A 17,548-nucleotide genomic window follows, 5' to 3' on the forward strand; every position below is an offset into this window, starting at 1 on the left:
ACGTTATGGTGCGTCAATTGCTTGGGAAGCCATTTGGCTAACCCAAAATCACAAATCTGCGGTTGAAAATCTTCGGTGAGAAGAATGTTATCGGCTTTGATGTCTCGATGAATGATTCGTCTTTGACAACTCTCATGAAGATACATTAGTCCATCTGCTGTTCCTAACGCCACCTTGTAACGTCTGCTCCAAGTCAGCTTATCTTTCGATGGTCCTGAGATAATTAAACTGCGCGTTAAGGATAGATAAGTTGAAAATGTCCGATCTATCCATTTAAGTTTAGGGGTGAACATACGAACCATGGAGGAGAGAGCCTAGGCTTCCAAGAGGAGATAACCGGAAAACGAGATGCATTCCACCCTCGATGCAACAACCGATGAATTTGGCAGTGTTAGGATGATCAATATGAGCTATTATCCCAAGTTCCGATAAAAACTCGGCTGTTTGCTCGTCCGGTGTGCCTTTCGTCAAACGTTTCACAGCGATTAGTTTCCCTTCCGGTAAAATTCCTTGGTACACCTCCGCATAACCACCTCGTCCGATAATGTTTTCTGCAAACATTTATAGAAGAAGCATCTTTTTAACCGCTGTCACAGAGAAGCACCCAAATAGTAAGTAAAAGAGAGTATATAACTCGATACCGGGATTGAAATAGTCAGTTGCGATTTCGATATCAGAGATTGAGAAGTTGTGAAGAGATGACTGGAAATCGTAGATGTCGTGAAGGATCAAACCATTGATATGTGGATCTGCGCTTTTGTTATGTTTGGAGATAGATGGGGCGGCGCCGCTCAAAGGAGGAAAGGAAGAGAGACGTTTCATGGATCTGCGTTTCCATAGTTTGAAGAACTTTCCCCAATTAGAAGATGCTCTGTGATTAATGCACCGTACGTTTGCGTCTGCGTCTGCGTCTGCGTCTGTGTTGTTGTTATCGCTAGCTTGAGGATCGTCAGAGGAGGATGAGGAGGAAGAGATTGAGCATCGGGTTAAGCAGGCTTCGAGGGCTCCTCTCGGTGATTTAGGGTCTTGTTTCTCTTTCTCTACCTCTAGACATCTTAGATCTGAGAGGGGAATAGAGAGCAAACGTTGGAAGAATCAAGAAGATTGGTTTTCGTGATCTACAAGCAATGTATGAGAAAACATAGGACAAGGAGAACAGAGTATGAAACAGAGGAGATAGATGTTACCGTGAGCTGAAGCAGAATTCATGAGAAAAGCGTTGGTTCTTTTGTGTTTTGTCGTATGGTTCACGTCGTTGTAATCTTCTTCAGTGACATAACTTGAATATTTAGAGTTGTACCTGCCTCCGAAGATTCAGAATAAAAGAACAATAAGTAAATTATCTAGGGAATAAGGGAAGTGAGAGAAAATAGTTGGGAAAGTTCTTTAATATGCTTAATCAAATATGAGAACAAAGATTAAAAAAAAAACGTAGGAAAATACAGTAAGTGCTTTGATTGATTACATTGGAAGAGCACAACACAAGGGAGAAGCTTCTTTGCTTTGGTCTACCGCCATGACAGAGTTTTAATTTTCTTTGAAACTTTTAAGATTTTTCTCATAAACCTAAAAGAACCAAAGACAGAGAGGAACATGGAAAAGAAATAGAAAGAAGTTTGTTTCCAAAAAGAAAAATAGAAAGAAGTTTTGAACTTTGGTGTTCGTCTCGAGACACCCCCGAAAGAAAAGGTTTTGTCTTTGTGTTTAAAATTTTGATTACTAATTTAAATGTTTGTTTTCGTTGACCAATGGTAGATCTACTAGTTTTGTTTTTGTTAAGCTATTAAATTAGACTCTAATATGACTAAATCCTATATTTAGCAATACCTTTTGATTTTTCTCTCTTTGGATTGAATGGACACTTCTCTTGGCTTCATTTATTGCGAAAAGGGTCCGTAGAACTCGCTTTGTATGTCGTCTCGTTATCCTAATTCCTAAGTGGTATCCTAATTTAGAGTCTTTTAAAGATGAAAAGATTTTTATAATTTCTTTTTCTGGTTGATCATAACAAGGGATTTATACTTTTTAGTTATCAACTAAAACTAAAGGAAACCCAAGTAAATCTATCTAAGTATTTTACATTCTTGTATATATTTGTGATACTTGTTGATCCATAAAAAAAAAAAAAAGTATATATTGTGATGATGATGAAAATAATACTTTTTTATTTGGGACAAACGATGAAAATAATACTCCTATTCTGTTTTTTTCAAGTAACAAAAGATTACTACTCGTTTTGTAGTTTCTTTCTTGTAAATAGGATAACTTTTGTGTGTGTATATGATGCAGCAAGCCTGCATTAAAACCTGCATTGACTTTATTGCTTTGCACCCAATTATATGATTTTTATTTTCTGAGATATTGATGGGTTTTCTTTGTTTTTTCTTGATTCTTTTCGTTAAGGTTTAGATGGTTAAAGTTGTCATCACAATGATGATTGAAATGAATAATTGAAATCATTGTTCAATACTTGATTGTTTTGTAAGATGGGAGACATCGATCATTATGAACATCTTGTTAGGTACTGACGTACTGTTCTGTTCTATCAAATCAAATACCCTACGTTGAGTTTCTATAACGATGGTTAAATAAGTTATTTCTCGAGACACTGGATTCCAACTTCCATCCAAGTTGGTATATTCAGTTCAACTGTGCCGACAAAAGCCATTTTCATAGATTTTGATAATTTATAGTTGCAGCTGGGGGATAGTTTGAGGAGGTTGAATTTATAGACCCATTCTTTAACCATTCCACAATCTGCAGGGATACTATAATATCACAGCTTAGATCTTGCGTTGGGGAAAAAAACCAAAGTCCAAAGAGCATCGGATCCGCGGGAAACAAGGGTCGTAACGGATCAAATCTTTGAGTCAATTACACGTCATTGTGTATGTCAATATGTCATAAACCATCACCAAAAAGAAAAAACAATAATAACAAACCATGCATATCACCAATCTAGTCACACACTGCATGATGTACATTGTATCATTTGTGAATATTTTGAGAAAAAAAATTATTATTGATTATCAGTTGTAAAAATAATATTTATTACCGTGCAATATGTAAATTAGTAGATTATATAGATGCTGGTAGTTTGCTACTTTGGAATTATCTTACTTAAATACTTTCAAATTGAGTCAATCAACAATTTCTAATTGCTAACGCACTGGACTTTTATAGTGTAGTATCTAGAATAAATTAGTTCAAATTGTCTAATTCGTCCAAAATCATCATGCATGGGTCTTAACTAAGCCAGCCTAGCTATCGTCTATGCTCTAACATATAAATACATACATACATGTGTTGATTCACAGAGAGTTATATATAGACATACATCAATAAACTCAAAACAAATCAAGAGTTTTTGAGATCTAAAAATACGGTGCCTTCTCATCTCCTCCGGTGAGTTATCCAAATCCTTTTTTTTCTTTAACAAATTCACATAACTAAAAAATTGTTACACAGCTTAATTATATCTACGTACAAAAAAAAAAAAAAAATAAGTATTCGTTGCGGTTGATTTGAAAAAGGGGAATTGCCAAGAAAATGACGAGAAGAAAAGAGGACGACATGGAGAAAATGAACGGCAAATCTGAGCCGTTGCTGCTACCGGAGAAAGAATCCGACGTCTCAGAAGAAGCGTCGTGGATGGTTTATCTAAGCACATTCATTGCCGTTTGTGGTTCCTTCGAGTTTGGAACATGCGTAAGATTTTTTTTAACCCTATCTCTCACTTTCATTTAACCTTTTTCAATTAATCCCATTTACAAAGTAAAATAAGAAAACTATGAATAACGATTAAATTCTTGTTGATACGAGACAATCTTTGTGTGTATGTGTTTTCTTTTCGTTTTTAATAGGTGGGGTATTCGGCTCCGACCCAGTTTGGGATTATGGAAGAGCTTGATTTATCATATTCCCAGGTTTCTTAAGTATATAAATTATGTATTCTACATTTTATAGATGTGTTGCGATATATGTATGTATATTTCTCAAATTTGTTGTTTGTGTGTTTTGGCTAATCTAGTTTTCAGTTTTCGGATCGATATTAAATGTGGGAGCAGTGCTCGGCGCCATTACATCGGGGAAGATCTCCGATTTCATTGGTCGCAAAGGGGTATAACCTAGCTAAACAAATTTGTTTTTATCTCAACATGCACACAAGAATCAGTTTGTGATATGTTGCATTTACAATATTGTCTAACTAAAACATAATATATTAATATAGTTTTTGGCTCACATGGTTTTTTTCGAGACAGGCCATGAGGTTGGCTTCAGTGATCTCTGCCATTGGTTGGCTTATTATTTACATCGCCAAGGTTTTTTTGTTTCTATGTGCTAAAAATTTCTTCACTATTTGTCTTAAAAAGAAAAACTCTAAATAATATGAAAATTAACGATTCAATATCTTTGTTTAATTTTTTCGATGTGTTAGGGTGACGTACCTTTGGATTTTGGAAGATTTCTCACGGGTTATGGTTGTGGTACCCTTTCCTATGTGGTATGTCATGTTACAAAGCTATATCCCCTTATGGATAAAAAGCCATATTATTATGTCTTTTTGTCATGAAACTATTTTACAAAAAATCACATTTGCACTGATTTATGGTGTAGGTACCGGTTTTCATCGCCGAAATCAGTCCGAGAAATTTACGAGGAGCATTAGCGACGCTTAACCAGGTGATTATATATGATCCCATAGAAATGTCTGATGATTACAATATCGTCATATATATGAACTAGCAAATGTTTGGTGCATTATAATAGAAATAGAGCTGTTTAGATTATTTTAATAAATAAAACAGAACTATATATTGAATTTTTTTTGTGATAAATATTGTTAATTTTGCAGCTCTTTCTTGTAATCGGATTGGCTTCTATGTTCCTCATAGGCGCTGTCGTAAACTGGAGAACACTTGCATTAACCGGTAAATTTGTCTGTGCGGTAGCTTAACCGGAGACATTTGGTATTGGTTTAGTAACTGTGGTAGTTAAATTTGATTTGGTTATAACAAAACAAGGTTTAATTAACCAATTTCAGGCGTCGCACCGTGCGTGGTTCTATTCTTTGGGACTTGGTTCATTCCTGAATCACCCAGATGGCTGGTAAGATCAAAGCTCCATATATCAATTTCGGTTTAGAACCTATGGCTGGAAACTAACCGAACATAACTCGGACACGTTTCGTGTTTAAAGGAAATGGTTGGCCGCCACCGCGATTTTGAAATCGCGTTGCAGAAACTTAGGGGTCCTCACGCCAATATCACAAGAGAAGCCGAGGATATCAAGGTACAAACTCAATTAAACCAATAAATCGAAATAAGAAACCGGTTTTGGTACGTCACATGACATTTCTAATTTTTGGATTTTGGTTTATAGGAGTACTTGGCGACTCTTGCCCACCTCCCAAAAACCACACTATGGGACCTTGTTGACAAAAAGAACATTCGATTTGTGATTGTAAGAATCTCTAATTCCAATAACCGACGATAATTACGTTTCTCGGTTTGGTTTAGTCTTATGGTTGTGTGTATTGGTATCAGGTGGGAGTTGGTTTGATGGTTTTCCAGCAGTGCGTTGGAATAAATGGTGTTATATTTTACGCACAACAAATATTCGTATCAGCAGGTTATAATTCGAACAAGATCTAGCAAAGTGTTTAACACTAACATTGCTTTGTTTCTAGACCAATAATATTCATCGGTTTGTTATGTTCCGGTTTCGGTAATATCAGGAGCATCCCCAACTCTTGGAAGCATTTTGTACTCGATCGAACAAGTTGTTCTAACAGCACTCGGTGCAACACTGCTAATTGATAGGCTTGGAAGAAGGCCACTTCTTTTGGTATGGTTCTTACTTAGCTTGGGTTTCCAATAAACCGCAAAATACCGGTTTAGATTGTCCGGTCTGACAATGTCGGTTGTACATTGCAGGCTTCAGCTGTTGGGATGCTCATCGGATGTTTGCTCATCGGAAATTCATTTCTTTTGAAGGTCAGTTCAATCGAAAGATTAAGCTTAGACTCGTATATGGTGTTGGGAAATAAGGACGTATAGATTATAACCAGTTTGATTTTGGTTTTGATGTTAATTAATCAGGCCCATGGTTTAGCACTTGATCTCATCCCGGCCCTTGCAGTTAGCGGTGTCTTGGTAAGCAATGAACCCAATTATTGGTTTTAACATCCGGTTTAGTCCTTTGTTTGATCAAGAAATTCAATTTTCAGGTTTATATCGGTTCATTCTCGATTGGAATGGGTGCAATCCCATGGGTTATAATGTCTGAGGTAAATTTTAAACAATATAGAATGTTCACATATTCACATTCGATAAATATTCTTGTCATTAACCTTATAATTTAAAAAAAAAAAATGCAGATATTTCCAATTAATCTCAAAGGAACTGCTGGAGGACTTGTCACTGTGGTAAATTGGCTAAGTTCATGGTTTGTCTCCTTCACGTTCAACTTTCTCATGCTTTGGAGCCCTCATGGTATTACATTTTTTTTTCTTTTTTTTTTTTCTATAGATTTTCTTTTATTTACATAACATAGGTAAAGGAACAACAAATTAATATATTGTTTTCATCAGGTGCATTCTATGTGTATGGTGGGGTATGTGTATTAGCTATTATCTTCATAGCAAAACTTGTTCCTGAAACCAAAGGCAGAACCTTGGAAGAGATTCAAGCAATGATGATGTAATTCTACAATGTTTTTTATTTATATAAGTAACAAATATCTACATGCAAAGTTGCAAATTCATGCCATATATTTTTAAATATATCTGAACTTTCTTGTTCGTTAAACGAGGCTCTGTATATAAATTTAACAGGTTCATTAATTAGTCAATTGGAATGGGCATGTTACGTTCTTTGGTAAAAGGTTTTCCTCAAAGTCAATGCTTAAAATTTCAAAAGATAAGAACCAGGACCTAACAGGCTCCATTTCGAATGTTTTTGGAATTTAGGTAGGTTTGATTATAGACTAAAACGACTAATGTGTTCTCACGGTTTTGTCTATTAATATATAATCTTTCGCTTTACACATTATGATTAAAAAAAAAACGTTAAACTGCCAATATGTAACATACATAAGTTAAATTAAAATAAGAAAGAAAACGGGTGAAGCAGCTGCTGAAGTATTGAATCTGTTGACATGATCAAACACCGCGACAAATTCGTGGCCATATTTTTATTCTTATTTGTTTGTTTTTGTCTTCTTTTGATCAACTGATTTTTTTTTTTGGTCTTACATTTGATTCTTACGTTTACTTATTAGTACCGGTACTAGGTGTTATTAGGGCCTGTATATTTTGATTATAATTTTTAACGGTTTAGCACGTTGAATAGTTGTCATATTAGTAGCGTAATAATCATTTAAAATTTATATATATATATATATATATATATTTTAGAATTTATAATTAACAAATTTGGATCAAATGCACTTTAATCTCTCTCAGAAACATGTGATATGCAGATTAAGATTACGTTTTAGATATTGCCACATCAAACAGTAATAGGAATATTTTTTTTTTAAAACGAATTTTTCCACACCACCAATTACTAAGAATCATGAATGTAAAATATGTATTTATATATACAAATGTATATATTAATATATAGTTAAGCTTTCAATGTAAACTCATACATTCTTATTCAAAATATTAAATTGAAAACTTGCCATATATACGCGAATCCTTTTTCTTGATAATATATATTTGTATAGTACTGTAAGTCCAAAACATATCAGCGTTATTATTTTTGCCAAATTAAAAAAAAAAAAAAAAAAAAAATGTGATGTGCTAAAAAGGGAAATGCCTCTTATGGAACTAATGATTTAGAAGAGGCTATATAGACGTGATCCACATGTGACCTTGGAACACATCAGGAAAGAATTGTATCGAGAACTTTAAATGTTAGAAGACTTGTTCAATTTAGATCTATTAAATGATCTAATTAACAAAGTCGAACCACCAACAGGAAGATGAGCGTCAATAACAGCCGAGTATCTATGTTCTCAGTTTAGATGAAACTATTAAAAGTCTACTTGAAATAAAAATATTATATTCCTGATAAGACTTCTGATTTTTTATTTTTTTTTTGAATAACCTCGCTGATTTAAATATGTGATCTAATTAATCTACCAATACAAGCAAACTATACTTTCCAACTGTCATTTTACACTTTTTTTTTTTCTAGCATAATAATGTTTTTGAGTTTTTCTATGAAGAACTGCATAGACATGATGAGCAATCGTACAGTTTGCTAAGTTTTTTTTTTTTTTTTTTTTTTTTTTTTTTTTTTTTTTTTTNGTTTTTTTCTTTAATTTATGACTTTCTATCAGGGATTAGTCTTTTTTTTTCCTTTTCTTTCAAACAATCTAGCAATTATAAAATGATCGGAATAATATTACAATGATGGTACGAGCACGAATCCAATATTGTACCATAACTGCAGTAGATAGATGACATAACAGTAAATAACGACGTCAACACATCTAAATAAATCCATATAAAGAGAAACCATAGCTATCAGAGTCGTCTCTCTATCTCTCTTGTTCTTGTTCTTCAGCTCCGTTCAATTCTAGTTTTTTGAGATACTTTGACTGAAAAAAAAAAATGGAGGGAGAGAGTAGTAGTAGTATCGAGAAAGGATTATTATTGGTAAATAAGGAAGAGAGTGCAACTACAAGTACTCCACTTCTTTTCTTCACCACTTTCATCATCGTCTCTGCGTCTTTCTCCTTTGGCGTTGCCGTATGTTCCCATCTCTCTCTTTCTAAATTTTGATTTGATTACTTCTTTTTTTGATAAATTTTTTAAAAAGTCAACTGGTATTGAGAAGTGCTCATGTACGTTTCTCTTTATAGAACTTTTTAATATTCCGATCTCTTTAGACCCATCACCATGATACATAAACTTCTATCGTACCAACAGTTGACAAATTTCTACAACCCGCCATCGCCATGATCATATAGAACATCATGATATAGATTGGTTACTCTTTTTTTTTTTTTTTTTTTTTTTTTTTTTTTTTTTTTTTTTTTTTTTTTNTTTTGGAATATTCCAAATAGCATTTTTCGAAAATCATATCGGAATGGGTTTTGCAAAGAAATATTCCAACTGTGTTAAATTTCATCTATCTTCAATTACTTTTTGATGAGAATCAGTTAGGGCATACTGCTGGTACAATGGCCTTCATTATGGAAGATCTTGATCTTAATATCGCACAAGTAAGTATTTAACTAAGTTCATAACTATTTCTGATACGTTTTAACAAATAAAAAAGTTCAGTTTAATTAAAATTTATTTTCGCAGTTTTCTGTATTTGGTTCGCTATTGACGTTTGGAGGAATGATCGGCGCAATTTTTAGCGCCACGATTGCAGATTCATTTGGTCGTAAAATGGTTAGATATCTATCATTCTAAATTCACCCCCAACACTACAGATAACATATTCCTTAATTAAACCTCTTAATCCCTTTTAATAATGTTTTCGTTCTAAAATATTTTCTTAAGACTTTGTGGATCGCGGATGTATTCTGCATAAGTGGATGGCTTGCAATTGCACTAGCCAAGGTTTCTTCACTATTATCCCTTTAGTATTAATTGTTACTTTATATTATAAGCTTACGTACTCTCTAATATCGAATAGTTTATCTTTGCGCGTAGAATATTATTTGGCTGGACTTCGGACGATTCTTTGTGGGAGTTGGAGTTGGTCTCCTTAGCTACGTGGTACCTTTTTTTTTTGGTTCTGATTATAAATATTCTAATTACCATCCCTAAACGTTATTTTCTTTTCTTTTTGGCTAGATATCTCTAACTTTTAATAACACTGGTTTATAAATAAATCTTATTATAGGTTCCTATATATATCGCAGAAATAGCTCCCAAAAATGTGCGAGGCACTTTTACATTTAGCAATCAGGTTAAGTAAAATTTATAGTAGTTAGTTTCTAATCAAACTTATATATATACTGATGAATGTTTAGCTATTTACAGCTGTTGCAAAACTGTGGGCTCGCAATCGCGTATTACCTTGGAAATTTCATGTCATGGAGAACGATTGCCCTAATCGGTGATTCAATCTCATATACTTTTATTTCTTTTTTCTCCAACTTTCATTTTCGATAATTAAATTTAATTTCTGGAATAATAAAACAGTTTCACTAGAGATACTTTAACGTCTTTCAGGCATATCTCCATGCTTGATACAACTTTTTGGGTTGTTCTTCATTCCTGAATCTCCAAGATGGCTGGTTCGTCATATCATATGAATCATATTATATATATTGTACTGTCTATTTTTGTAAAGCAATAAATTAGAAATGGAAAATATATAACGTCATTAATTGATTGTTGTAGGCAAAAGAATGCCGCGACGAGGAATGTGAGGTTGTTCTTCAGAAATTAAGAGGAGAAGAAGCTGATATTAAAAAAGAAACTCGAGAAATCATGGTACATTATAACATTATGAAAATTAGTATTAAAACTTTTTTACTATCTCATCCATTATTTTATGTTTTACGTATACCGAATTGTTTCTCAGAAAACTTAGTTGTATTCTAAAAAGATATTGTTTGTTTTATACTTTCAACATTAATATTTTTTGCTCATCATTTTACTACTAATTTTGCAGATTTCTGTTGATGCTTCCGCGAATATCAGCATGCGTAGTCTTTTCAAAAGGAAATATACTCGTCAACTTACGGTATGAAAATGGGTACTTTTGTTCATTAACTAGCAACAAATATTTATACTCGAGTAATTTAAATGATGTATGATTAGTTAACGTGTTTTTCTTTTTTGGGTGGTTACCTAAATTTAGATCGGGATAGGTTTGATGCTTCTGCAACAGTTAAGTGGAAGCGCAGGATTATCTTATTACGTAGGCAGCATATTTGATCTTGCGGGTAAAATTTTGTCAGTTTCATTTAGATATATTATATCTTTCTTATTATATGATCATCACGTAGCTAAATTAATGGTTTTATATAAAAAGGTTTTCCTTCTCGGATTGGGATGACGGTGTTGTCTATTGTCGTGGTACGTATATTATGTAACTTTCTTCGATTTGAATTTATGAAATTGTAACCGCAGTTCTCCCAGTAAACACATCATTGATCATGATAGGTACCAAAAGCTATATTGGGTCTGATACTTGTGGAACGATGGGGAAGACGGCCACTTCTTATGGTTATAATTTTATTTTATTTTATTAATTACGTGTTGCACCAAAAAAAATGATTAATTACGTTTACTAATATATAATGTTTTTTTTTTACTCAACTAATATATATATATATATATATATACTAATATATAATGTTTAATGTACAAATTTGCAGGTATCTGCATCTGGTTTATGTTTAGGTTGTATCTTACTTGCAGTAGCGTTCGCACTGAAAGGTGTCCCTGGGATTGTAAATGTTACTCCCACTTTGGCATTTATAGGAATATTGGTAAGTGAGATCCAATTTATGCAATTTCAAAAATAAAAGTCATGCTTCTGAATTATTTAGATAATTAAAAATAACCTGATATAATTAACCGATGACACTGTATTGAGTATTGAGTGATATATTCTATAAAATTTTCAAAATGTGATTTTACTAAAATAATAAATCAATATCCAAACAGACATATAGTATGATGTTCGCGGCTGGATTAGGAGGGCTACCATGGATTATAATGTCTGAGGTATTTGCACATTTATTTACTTTTGGCATCCTTAAGCAAAGTTATTTCTGACTTCTTGTGTTGACATTTAAATTGTTCAATATATTCGTGTTATATTATTGTTTAGATATTCCCGATGAACATGAAAGTGGTAGCTGGGAGTTTAATAACCATAACGAACTGGTTTACTGGTTGGATCGTCAGCTACAGTTTCAATTTCATGCTTCTTTGGAGCCAAACCGGTAAGTCGTCAAAACTAGCCCAAAAGCACTAAACCGGTTTATGAAATTTAAGATTTGATTTATTTTTTCGTAAATTCGAATTGCAGGGACTTTTAGTATATTCGCCATGATAACTGGAGTAACGGTTGTATTTGCATGGTGGATGGTGCCAGAAACTCGAGGTTTAACCTTAGAAGAAATCCAACTTCGACGTTCCTAATTAAATACTTCGAGTTATCTTAAATGTCTAATACAAAATGTTTGGGGAACAAAAAACAAACAGAAACAGTACTCCTAAATGGTTTCCACGATGAGTTCCACAATGCTTTTTGTTGCTTCACAAGAGTTTCTATATTCACTACTTGTATTTTCTATTTTTCTTTCATCTTTTCATCTCTGCTTTGCATTGTAACTTTTAAATGTTGTCCCTTGTGAATTGAAAAAAGCAAAATGAATAAAATTATCTTTATTTTAAAAAAAAAATAATAAAAAATAATCAATACAAAACGTGTATATATATATACATATAGATATCAGTGTAAAGCGATTATGGTCTAAATTCTATGTAAGGTCATGTAACCCACGATGCAGACAGTTGTGCTATAATCTTTATTGTTTGTCAAACCAAACTTCCTTGGTATAGGAAGCCCCACCGAACCTGTTTGTTTCAGGTTAATTAGATCGTGAAAAGTCGAGCCAACCCAACCAAAATCTTCTGACATAAAAAAGCGAAAAGAGTACAATGATTTGATGTGATATAAAAGCAGGTGACGTTCTCGCATGCACGTTTCTTGGTCCAAAACTCACAATCTTTTAGCCTCGTGGTACCTTTCGTTTTCCGTCCAGGTTCAGTGAATGATATAGTTTTTTGCCTAAGTTCAACTAATTCGTTCATTTAATATCTAGTTTTGAGACTTATTAATATACTGTATATATCACTATCAAAAATATGTAAATAATATTTGCAAAGACACTGCCAATAGATAATAATTTGTATATTTGTTTATAAAAAAAAACAATTAAACATGGTATTATACAATGTAATGTTTATTTAGGTTGTCCCTGTAAGCGAAGCTTGCAGTTCCTCTAGTGACTGTCCTTTGGTCTCCGGGACGAGCATCCAAATAAAAATCAATGACATTCCCCCAACCATCGCAAATATGTAAAATGTTCCTATTTTTATAGAAAACAACATAAACTGAAATTAGAGAATGTAATTAGCAAACTAAAATTAAATAAAAACTAGATTGTAAATTAAAACCATCTTTCTAGTTTGTAATTTACTTATGTTCGGATTAGAGTTAGATTGGTTTTGTTTAAGGCGATTCTTTATATCCTTTCAAACCTTACATATATATTCGAATTAATTGGGAAAATATTATAGTAGAAAATAAAGGACCTTGAGCGCTCCATTCAAACATAAAGTTGAAAGCGTAACTCACGAACCACCCAGTGGTCCACGATGTTAATGCGACGATTGTCCCTGCTGAAACTTTTATATTTATTGGAAATATCTGCAGTAAAAGGGAAAAAAACAATACGAGCGTTTTATTGCATGTTTTATAAATAAATGTTTGATTATTACTTATTTTAGTGTTTACAAAATTGAAGTAAATTAATGCTTCACCTCAGACATAATGACCCAAGGTAGCCCTCCTATACCGATTGCAAAAAATCCAAAGTAGACCTAACCAAAATAATCGATTTTAGGTTCAGNAGTTTCAATTTCATGCTTCTTTGGAGCCAAACCGGTAAGTCGTCAAAACTAGCCCAAAAGCACTAAACCGGTTTATGAAATTTAAGATTTGATTTATTTTTTCGTAAATTCGAATTGCAGGGACTTTTAGTATATTCGCCATGATAACTGGAGTAACGGTTGTATTTGCATGGTGGATGGTGCCAGAAACTCGAGGTTTAACCTTAGAAGAAATCCAACTTCGACGTTCCTAATTAAATACTTCGAGTTATCTTAAATGTCTAATACAAAATGTTTGGGGAACAAAAAACAAACAGAAACAGTACTCCTAAATGGTTTCCACGATGAGTTCCACAATGCTTTTTGTTGCTTCACAAGAGTTTCTATATTCACTACTTGTATTTTCTATTTTTCTTTCATCTTTTCATCTCTGCTTTGCATTGTAACTTTTAAATGTTGTCCCTTGTGAATTGAAAAAAGCAAAATGAATAAAATTATCTTTATTTTAAAAAAAAAATAATAAAAAATAATCAATACAAAACGTGTATATATATATACATATAGATATCAGTGTAAAGCGATTATGGTCTAAATTCTATGTAAGGTCATGTAACCCACGATGCAGACAGTTGTGCTATAATCTTTATTGTTTGTCAAACCAAACTTCCTTGGTATAGGAAGCCCCACCGAACCTGTTTGTTTCAGGTTAATTAGATCGTGAAAAGTCGAGCCAACCCAACCAAAATCTTCTGACATAAAAAAGCGAAAAGAGTACAATGATTTGATGTGATATAAAAGCAGGTGACGTTCTCGCATGCACGTTTCTTGGTCCAAAACTCACAATCTTTTAGCCTCGTGGTACCTTTCGTTTTCCGTCCAGGTTCAGTGAATGATATAGTTTTTTGCCTAAGTTCAACTAATTCGTTCATTTAATATCTAGTTTTGAGACTTATTAATATACTGTATATATCACTATCAAAAATATGTAAATAATATTTGCAAAGACACTGCCAATAGATAATAATTTGTATATTTGTTTATAAAAAAAAACAATTAAACATGGTATTATACAATGTAATGTTTATTTAGGTTGTCCCTGTAAGCGAAGCTTGCAGTTCTTCTAGTGACTGTCCTTTGGTCTCCGGGACGAGCATCCAAATAAAAATCAATGACATTCCCCCAACCATCGCAAATATGTAAAATGTTCCTATTTTTATAGAAAACAACATAAACTGAAATTAGAGAATGTAATTAGCAAACTAAAATTAAATAAAAACTAGATTGTAAATTAAAACCATCTTTCTAGTTTGTAATTTACTTATGTTCGGATTAGAGTTAGATTGGTTTTGTTTAAGGCGATTCTTTATATCCTTTCAAACCTTACATATATATTCGAATTAATTGGGAAAATATTATAGTAGAAAATAAAGGACCTTGAGCGCTCCATTCAAACATAAAGTTGAAAGCGTAACTCACGAACCACCCAGTGGTCCACGATGTTAATGCGACGATTGTCCCTGCTGAAACTTTTATATTTATTGGAAATATCTGCAGTAAAAGGGAAAAAAACAATACGAGCGTTTTATTGCATGTTTTATAAATAAATGTTTGATTATTACTTATTTTAGTGTTTACAAAATTGAAGTAAATTAATGCTTCACCTCAGACATAATGACCCAAGGTAGCCCTCCTATACCGATTGCAAAAAATCCAAAGTAGACCTAACCAAAATAATCGATTTTAGGTTCAGAATTATTACTACAAATAAATACAAAAAGGTATGATAAGTTATATATGTAAAAAAGGAATGATCGTTTCAAAATTGAATAATTTTACCAGAATGTTTATGAAGACTAAAGCTGGAATCAGTTCAGGAAGCAGATTCATTTCCTGTTCATTCCCATATCAGAAAAGAATTAAATTAAAAATATCCTGTATTAATATTATTAGTTGGATTGTATAATATATTGTGTAATATTTAAATTGTTATTACAATTTAACTAAGGGTAATATTATTAGTAACCTGTAACGTGAAGCTAACCCCAATAAGCAAGGACCCGATGGACATTCCTACAGCAGAAGCCTGCAATAATGTTTTAAGTATATAAAAACAAAAAAAAGATAATTAGACGAAATATATATATATATATATATATATTTCAGTAATAATTTCTGTACAATGGTATGTATATACTAATTAAGTTATTTAACTATGTCTTTCTAACCAATAGGAGTGGTCGTCTTCCCCATTTATCCACAAGTATCATACCAATCAAAGCTTTTGGGATCTAGAGAGCGTAAAAAAAAAAAAATCATAAACGGTATCATAAACGGTATAGAGAAAATTAATATAAAGGTACGCACCACGAAGACACCAAATATCATTGACCCAAGTCTCTCTGAAAAACCTGTTTAATTAAAAGATGCAAAATGCATACTATATAATACTGATAATCATTAAATATTGCCTGTGATAATCATAAACAAAATACTAATACGACTTTGAATATTCTAACCAGCTTTTCTAAATATGGCATTTGAGTAAAATGTGATACCGCTAGCTCCAGATAACTGTTGTATCAACATTAGACCAATTCCAATCTGCATATGTAAATAAATAAAATGAAAAGGTATAGTTATGTAATTAAATCATTACTTCCATCAACTGTACAATCATAGTATATAAATAGCTTTTTTTTCACTCTGAATTTCTCTATATATGTTAGCATACCACAAGAGTTCGTCTATACTTCTTCTGAAACATGTCGCAGAAACTGGACTTTGAATCTTCTTCAAGCATTTTTGTCATAACCTGTAGTATATAATAAAAAATATATATAATTATGAGTACTTTATAAAGAAAATATACTGATAAATTAATTTGATAAGAGATACCTGAATTTCAGCGGATTCACCTGAAACATCAGTGTCTTTTCCTCTAAGTCGATGCAAAGAACTTTCTACTTCTTTGCCTGAACCGACTTTAGCCTGAAAAAAATATTAATATAATGATTGAAGTAAAACTTCTTATACATACTTATGTCAAATTTTATATCTATATTCAATGTATAAAGAAAATACTAACCAACCATCTTGGAGATTCCGGTATAAAGTATATACCGATCACTTGAATAAAACATGGAAGAGCACCTGGACCAGAACTTAAGTAAAACCAATTTGTATATATAGTATATGTCTTTTATAGAATACTGAAAGAAAAAAAAAAAAAAAAAAGTTAACATGTTATTGGAGAAAAAATAATAATGCAAATGTCTTACGACGCTATAATTCGTTACCTATAATAGCCAGTATCCGCCAATTAATGACAGTCCCAAAAAAATATACCAGTGAGAGTCCAATGTTTAGAAGAAGCTACAAAGGCAAAAATGAGTATTTACAATAGAAAGGAAAAAAAACAAGCGTTGATAGTAATAGACTGAACTTCTTACTTAATTCTTCTTACCTGGGTTGAAGAAGTAAATGCACCGCGAACATGTTTTGGTGTGATTTCCGCAATATATACAGGGACCTTGTTTGAATATGACAATATTTGTTTTGAGAAATGTGAAATAAGAAGAAGTTATATAAAATACTATTATATAGTATACAAATAAATTATAATTACCACGTAGCTAATCAAGCCAACTCCTATGCCCAAGGAAATTCTTCCCAAGTCCAACCAGAAGACATTCTTTTTTGTTTCCACAAAATTGACCGCTGAACAAGGCACCCACCGCACCTCCCAAGTTCAGGAAAGAACCAAACGCTGAAAACTGCACAAAACGAAAAAAAAAAATATATATATATATATAAACAATAATCTTTATATAACTCAAAAGTACCATATTCGATAACTAGAATAATCGAACAAAATTACTAATATAATTTAAAAATATTAGCTATATACTTTATTGAAAGCAGCTACTTTTTTTTTTTTTTTTTTTT

At 32.4% G+C, this 17,548-nt stretch overlaps 4 protein-coding genes and 1 long non-coding RNA gene across 8 annotated transcripts in view; 2 read left to right on the forward strand and 3 right to left on the reverse strand.

The window, feature by feature from the left end:
- Positions 1 to 1,794, reverse strand: part of LOC104744643 (receptor-like cytosolic serine/threonine-protein kinase RBK2) — a 3,784-nt gene extending 1,990 nt beyond the window's left edge. The window contains exons 1-4 of the mRNA XM_010465723.1: positions 1,466 to 1,794; positions 1,188 to 1,300; positions 642 to 1,061; positions 300 to 551 (exon numbers count right to left, since the gene is read on the reverse strand). Of these exons, the coding sequence (XP_010464025.1) occupies positions 300 to 551; positions 642 to 1,061; positions 1,188 to 1,300; positions 1,466 to 1,518 (838 nt within the window). The 5' untranslated portion in view covers positions 1,519 to 1,794. The remainder of the gene's footprint in view (positions 1 to 299; positions 552 to 641; positions 1,062 to 1,187; positions 1,301 to 1,465) is intronic.
- On the forward strand, positions 3,211 to 6,809 carry LOC104744644 (sugar transporter ERD6-like 8). Its single transcript, XM_010465724.2, has 18 exons — positions 3,211 to 3,405; positions 3,534 to 3,708; positions 3,864 to 3,926; positions 4,031 to 4,120; positions 4,263 to 4,322; positions 4,439 to 4,504; positions 4,618 to 4,683; positions 4,856 to 4,931; positions 5,045 to 5,109; positions 5,200 to 5,292; positions 5,383 to 5,463; positions 5,547 to 5,631; positions 5,738 to 5,847; positions 5,937 to 5,996; positions 6,102 to 6,155; positions 6,230 to 6,289; positions 6,380 to 6,494; positions 6,593 to 6,809. Exons 2-18 carry the CDS (start codon positions 3,550 to 3,552, stop codon positions 6,703 to 6,705), a joined length of 1,416 nt encoding a protein of 471 aa, XP_010464026.1. The 5' UTR covers positions 3,211 to 3,405; positions 3,534 to 3,549; the 3' UTR covers positions 6,706 to 6,809.
- Positions 8,337 to 12,343, forward strand: LOC104744645 (sugar transporter ERD6-like 9). The gene is made up of 17 exons (XM_010465725.1): positions 8,337 to 8,761; positions 9,175 to 9,237; positions 9,323 to 9,412; positions 9,524 to 9,583; positions 9,677 to 9,742; positions 9,870 to 9,935; positions 10,010 to 10,085; positions 10,202 to 10,266; positions 10,373 to 10,465; positions 10,647 to 10,718; positions 10,836 to 10,920; positions 11,010 to 11,053; positions 11,141 to 11,203; positions 11,356 to 11,469; positions 11,648 to 11,707; positions 11,814 to 11,928; positions 12,015 to 12,343. The coding sequence occupies exons 1-17, from the start codon at positions 8,624 to 8,626 to the stop codon at positions 12,125 to 12,127; spliced, it is 1,383 nt and encodes a 460-aa protein (XP_010464027.1). The 5' UTR covers positions 8,337 to 8,623; the 3' UTR covers positions 12,128 to 12,343.
- Positions 12,996 to 13,623, reverse strand: LOC104744646. 2 transcript variants are annotated; one of them, XR_002035352.1, is made up of 3 exons: positions 13,535 to 13,623; positions 13,354 to 13,421; positions 12,996 to 13,080 (listed from the first exon to the last, which is right to left on the reverse strand). It is a non-coding gene; the product is annotated as an uncharacterized LOC104744646 (long non-coding RNA). The 2 variants fall into 2 exon arrangements; XR_002035353.1 differs by having other exon boundaries at positions 13,006 to 13,080; positions 13,350 to 13,421.
- On the reverse strand, positions 14,678 to 17,078 carry LOC104748020 (sugar transporter ERD6-like 10). 3 transcript variants are annotated; one of them, XM_019236493.1, is made up of 13 exons: positions 17,067 to 17,078; positions 16,900 to 16,975; positions 16,689 to 16,812; positions 16,499 to 16,591; positions 16,335 to 16,415; positions 16,120 to 16,204; positions 15,968 to 16,011; positions 15,829 to 15,891; positions 15,627 to 15,686; positions 15,440 to 15,493; positions 15,265 to 15,324; positions 15,037 to 15,151; positions 14,678 to 14,810 (listed from the first exon to the last, which is right to left on the reverse strand). In XM_019236493.1, the coding sequence occupies exons 5-13, from the start codon at positions 16,410 to 16,412 to the stop codon at positions 14,689 to 14,691; spliced, it is 681 nt and encodes a 226-aa protein (XP_019092038.1). In that variant the 5' UTR covers positions 16,413 to 16,415; positions 16,499 to 16,591; positions 16,689 to 16,812; positions 16,900 to 16,975; positions 17,067 to 17,078; the 3' UTR covers positions 14,678 to 14,688. The 3 variants fall into 3 exon arrangements, with proteins under 3 accessions (XP_019092038.1, XP_019092039.1, XP_019092037.1); XM_019236494.1 differs by lacking the exons at positions 16,900 to 16,975; positions 17,067 to 17,078 and having other exon boundaries at positions 15,080 to 15,151; positions 16,519 to 16,591; positions 16,689 to 16,700; XM_019236492.1 differs by lacking the exons at positions 16,689 to 16,812; positions 16,900 to 16,975; positions 17,067 to 17,078 and having other exon boundaries at positions 16,519 to 16,591.

This window comes from Camelina sativa, chromosome 15 (genome assembly GCF_000633955.1).
Source record: "Camelina sativa cultivar DH55 chromosome 15, Cs, whole genome shotgun sequence".
NCBI lineage: Eukaryota > Viridiplantae > Streptophyta > Magnoliopsida > Brassicales > Brassicaceae > Camelina > Camelina sativa.

What these genes read in the sequence shown, in the direction of transcription:
- LOC104744644 (XM_010465724.2), top strand. Translation starts at nt 3,550, where the DNA reads ATGACGAGAAGAAAAGAGGACGACATGGAGAAAATGAACGGCAAATCT. An exon ending in CATTAGCGACGCTTAACCAG is followed by an intron (nt 4,684 to 4,855) that starts GTGATTATATAT and finishes TTAATTTTGCAG; the next exon opens with CTCTTTCTTGTAATCGGATT. An exon ending in CTGAATCACCCAGATGGCTG is followed by an intron (nt 5,110 to 5,199) that starts GTAAGATCAAAG and finishes TCGTGTTTAAAG; the next exon opens with GAAATGGTTGGCCGCCACCG.
- LOC104744645 (XM_010465725.1), top strand. Translation starts at nt 8,624, where the DNA reads ATGGAGGGAGAGAGTAGTAGTAGTATCGAGAAAGGATTATTATTGGTA. An exon ending in CTTTCTCCTTTGGCGTTGCC is followed by an intron (nt 8,762 to 9,174) that starts GTATGTTCCCAT and finishes GATGAGAATCAG; the next exon opens with TTAGGGCATACTGCTGGTAC. An exon ending in TTGCAATTGCACTAGCCAAG is followed by an intron (nt 9,584 to 9,676) that starts GTTTCTTCACTA and finishes CTTTGCGCGTAG; the next exon opens with AATATTATTTGGCTGGACTT.
- LOC104748020 (XM_019236492.1), bottom strand. An exon ending in TGATATTTGGTGTCTTCGTG is followed by an intron (nt 15,892 to 15,967) that starts GTGCGTACCTTT and finishes TACGCTCTCTAG; the next exon opens with ATCCCAAAAGCTTTGATTGG. An exon ending in GTTTGAATGGAGCGCTCAAG is followed by an intron (nt 14,811 to 15,036) that starts GTCCTTTATTTT and finishes CTATAAAAATAG; the next exon opens with GAACATTTTACATATTTGCG.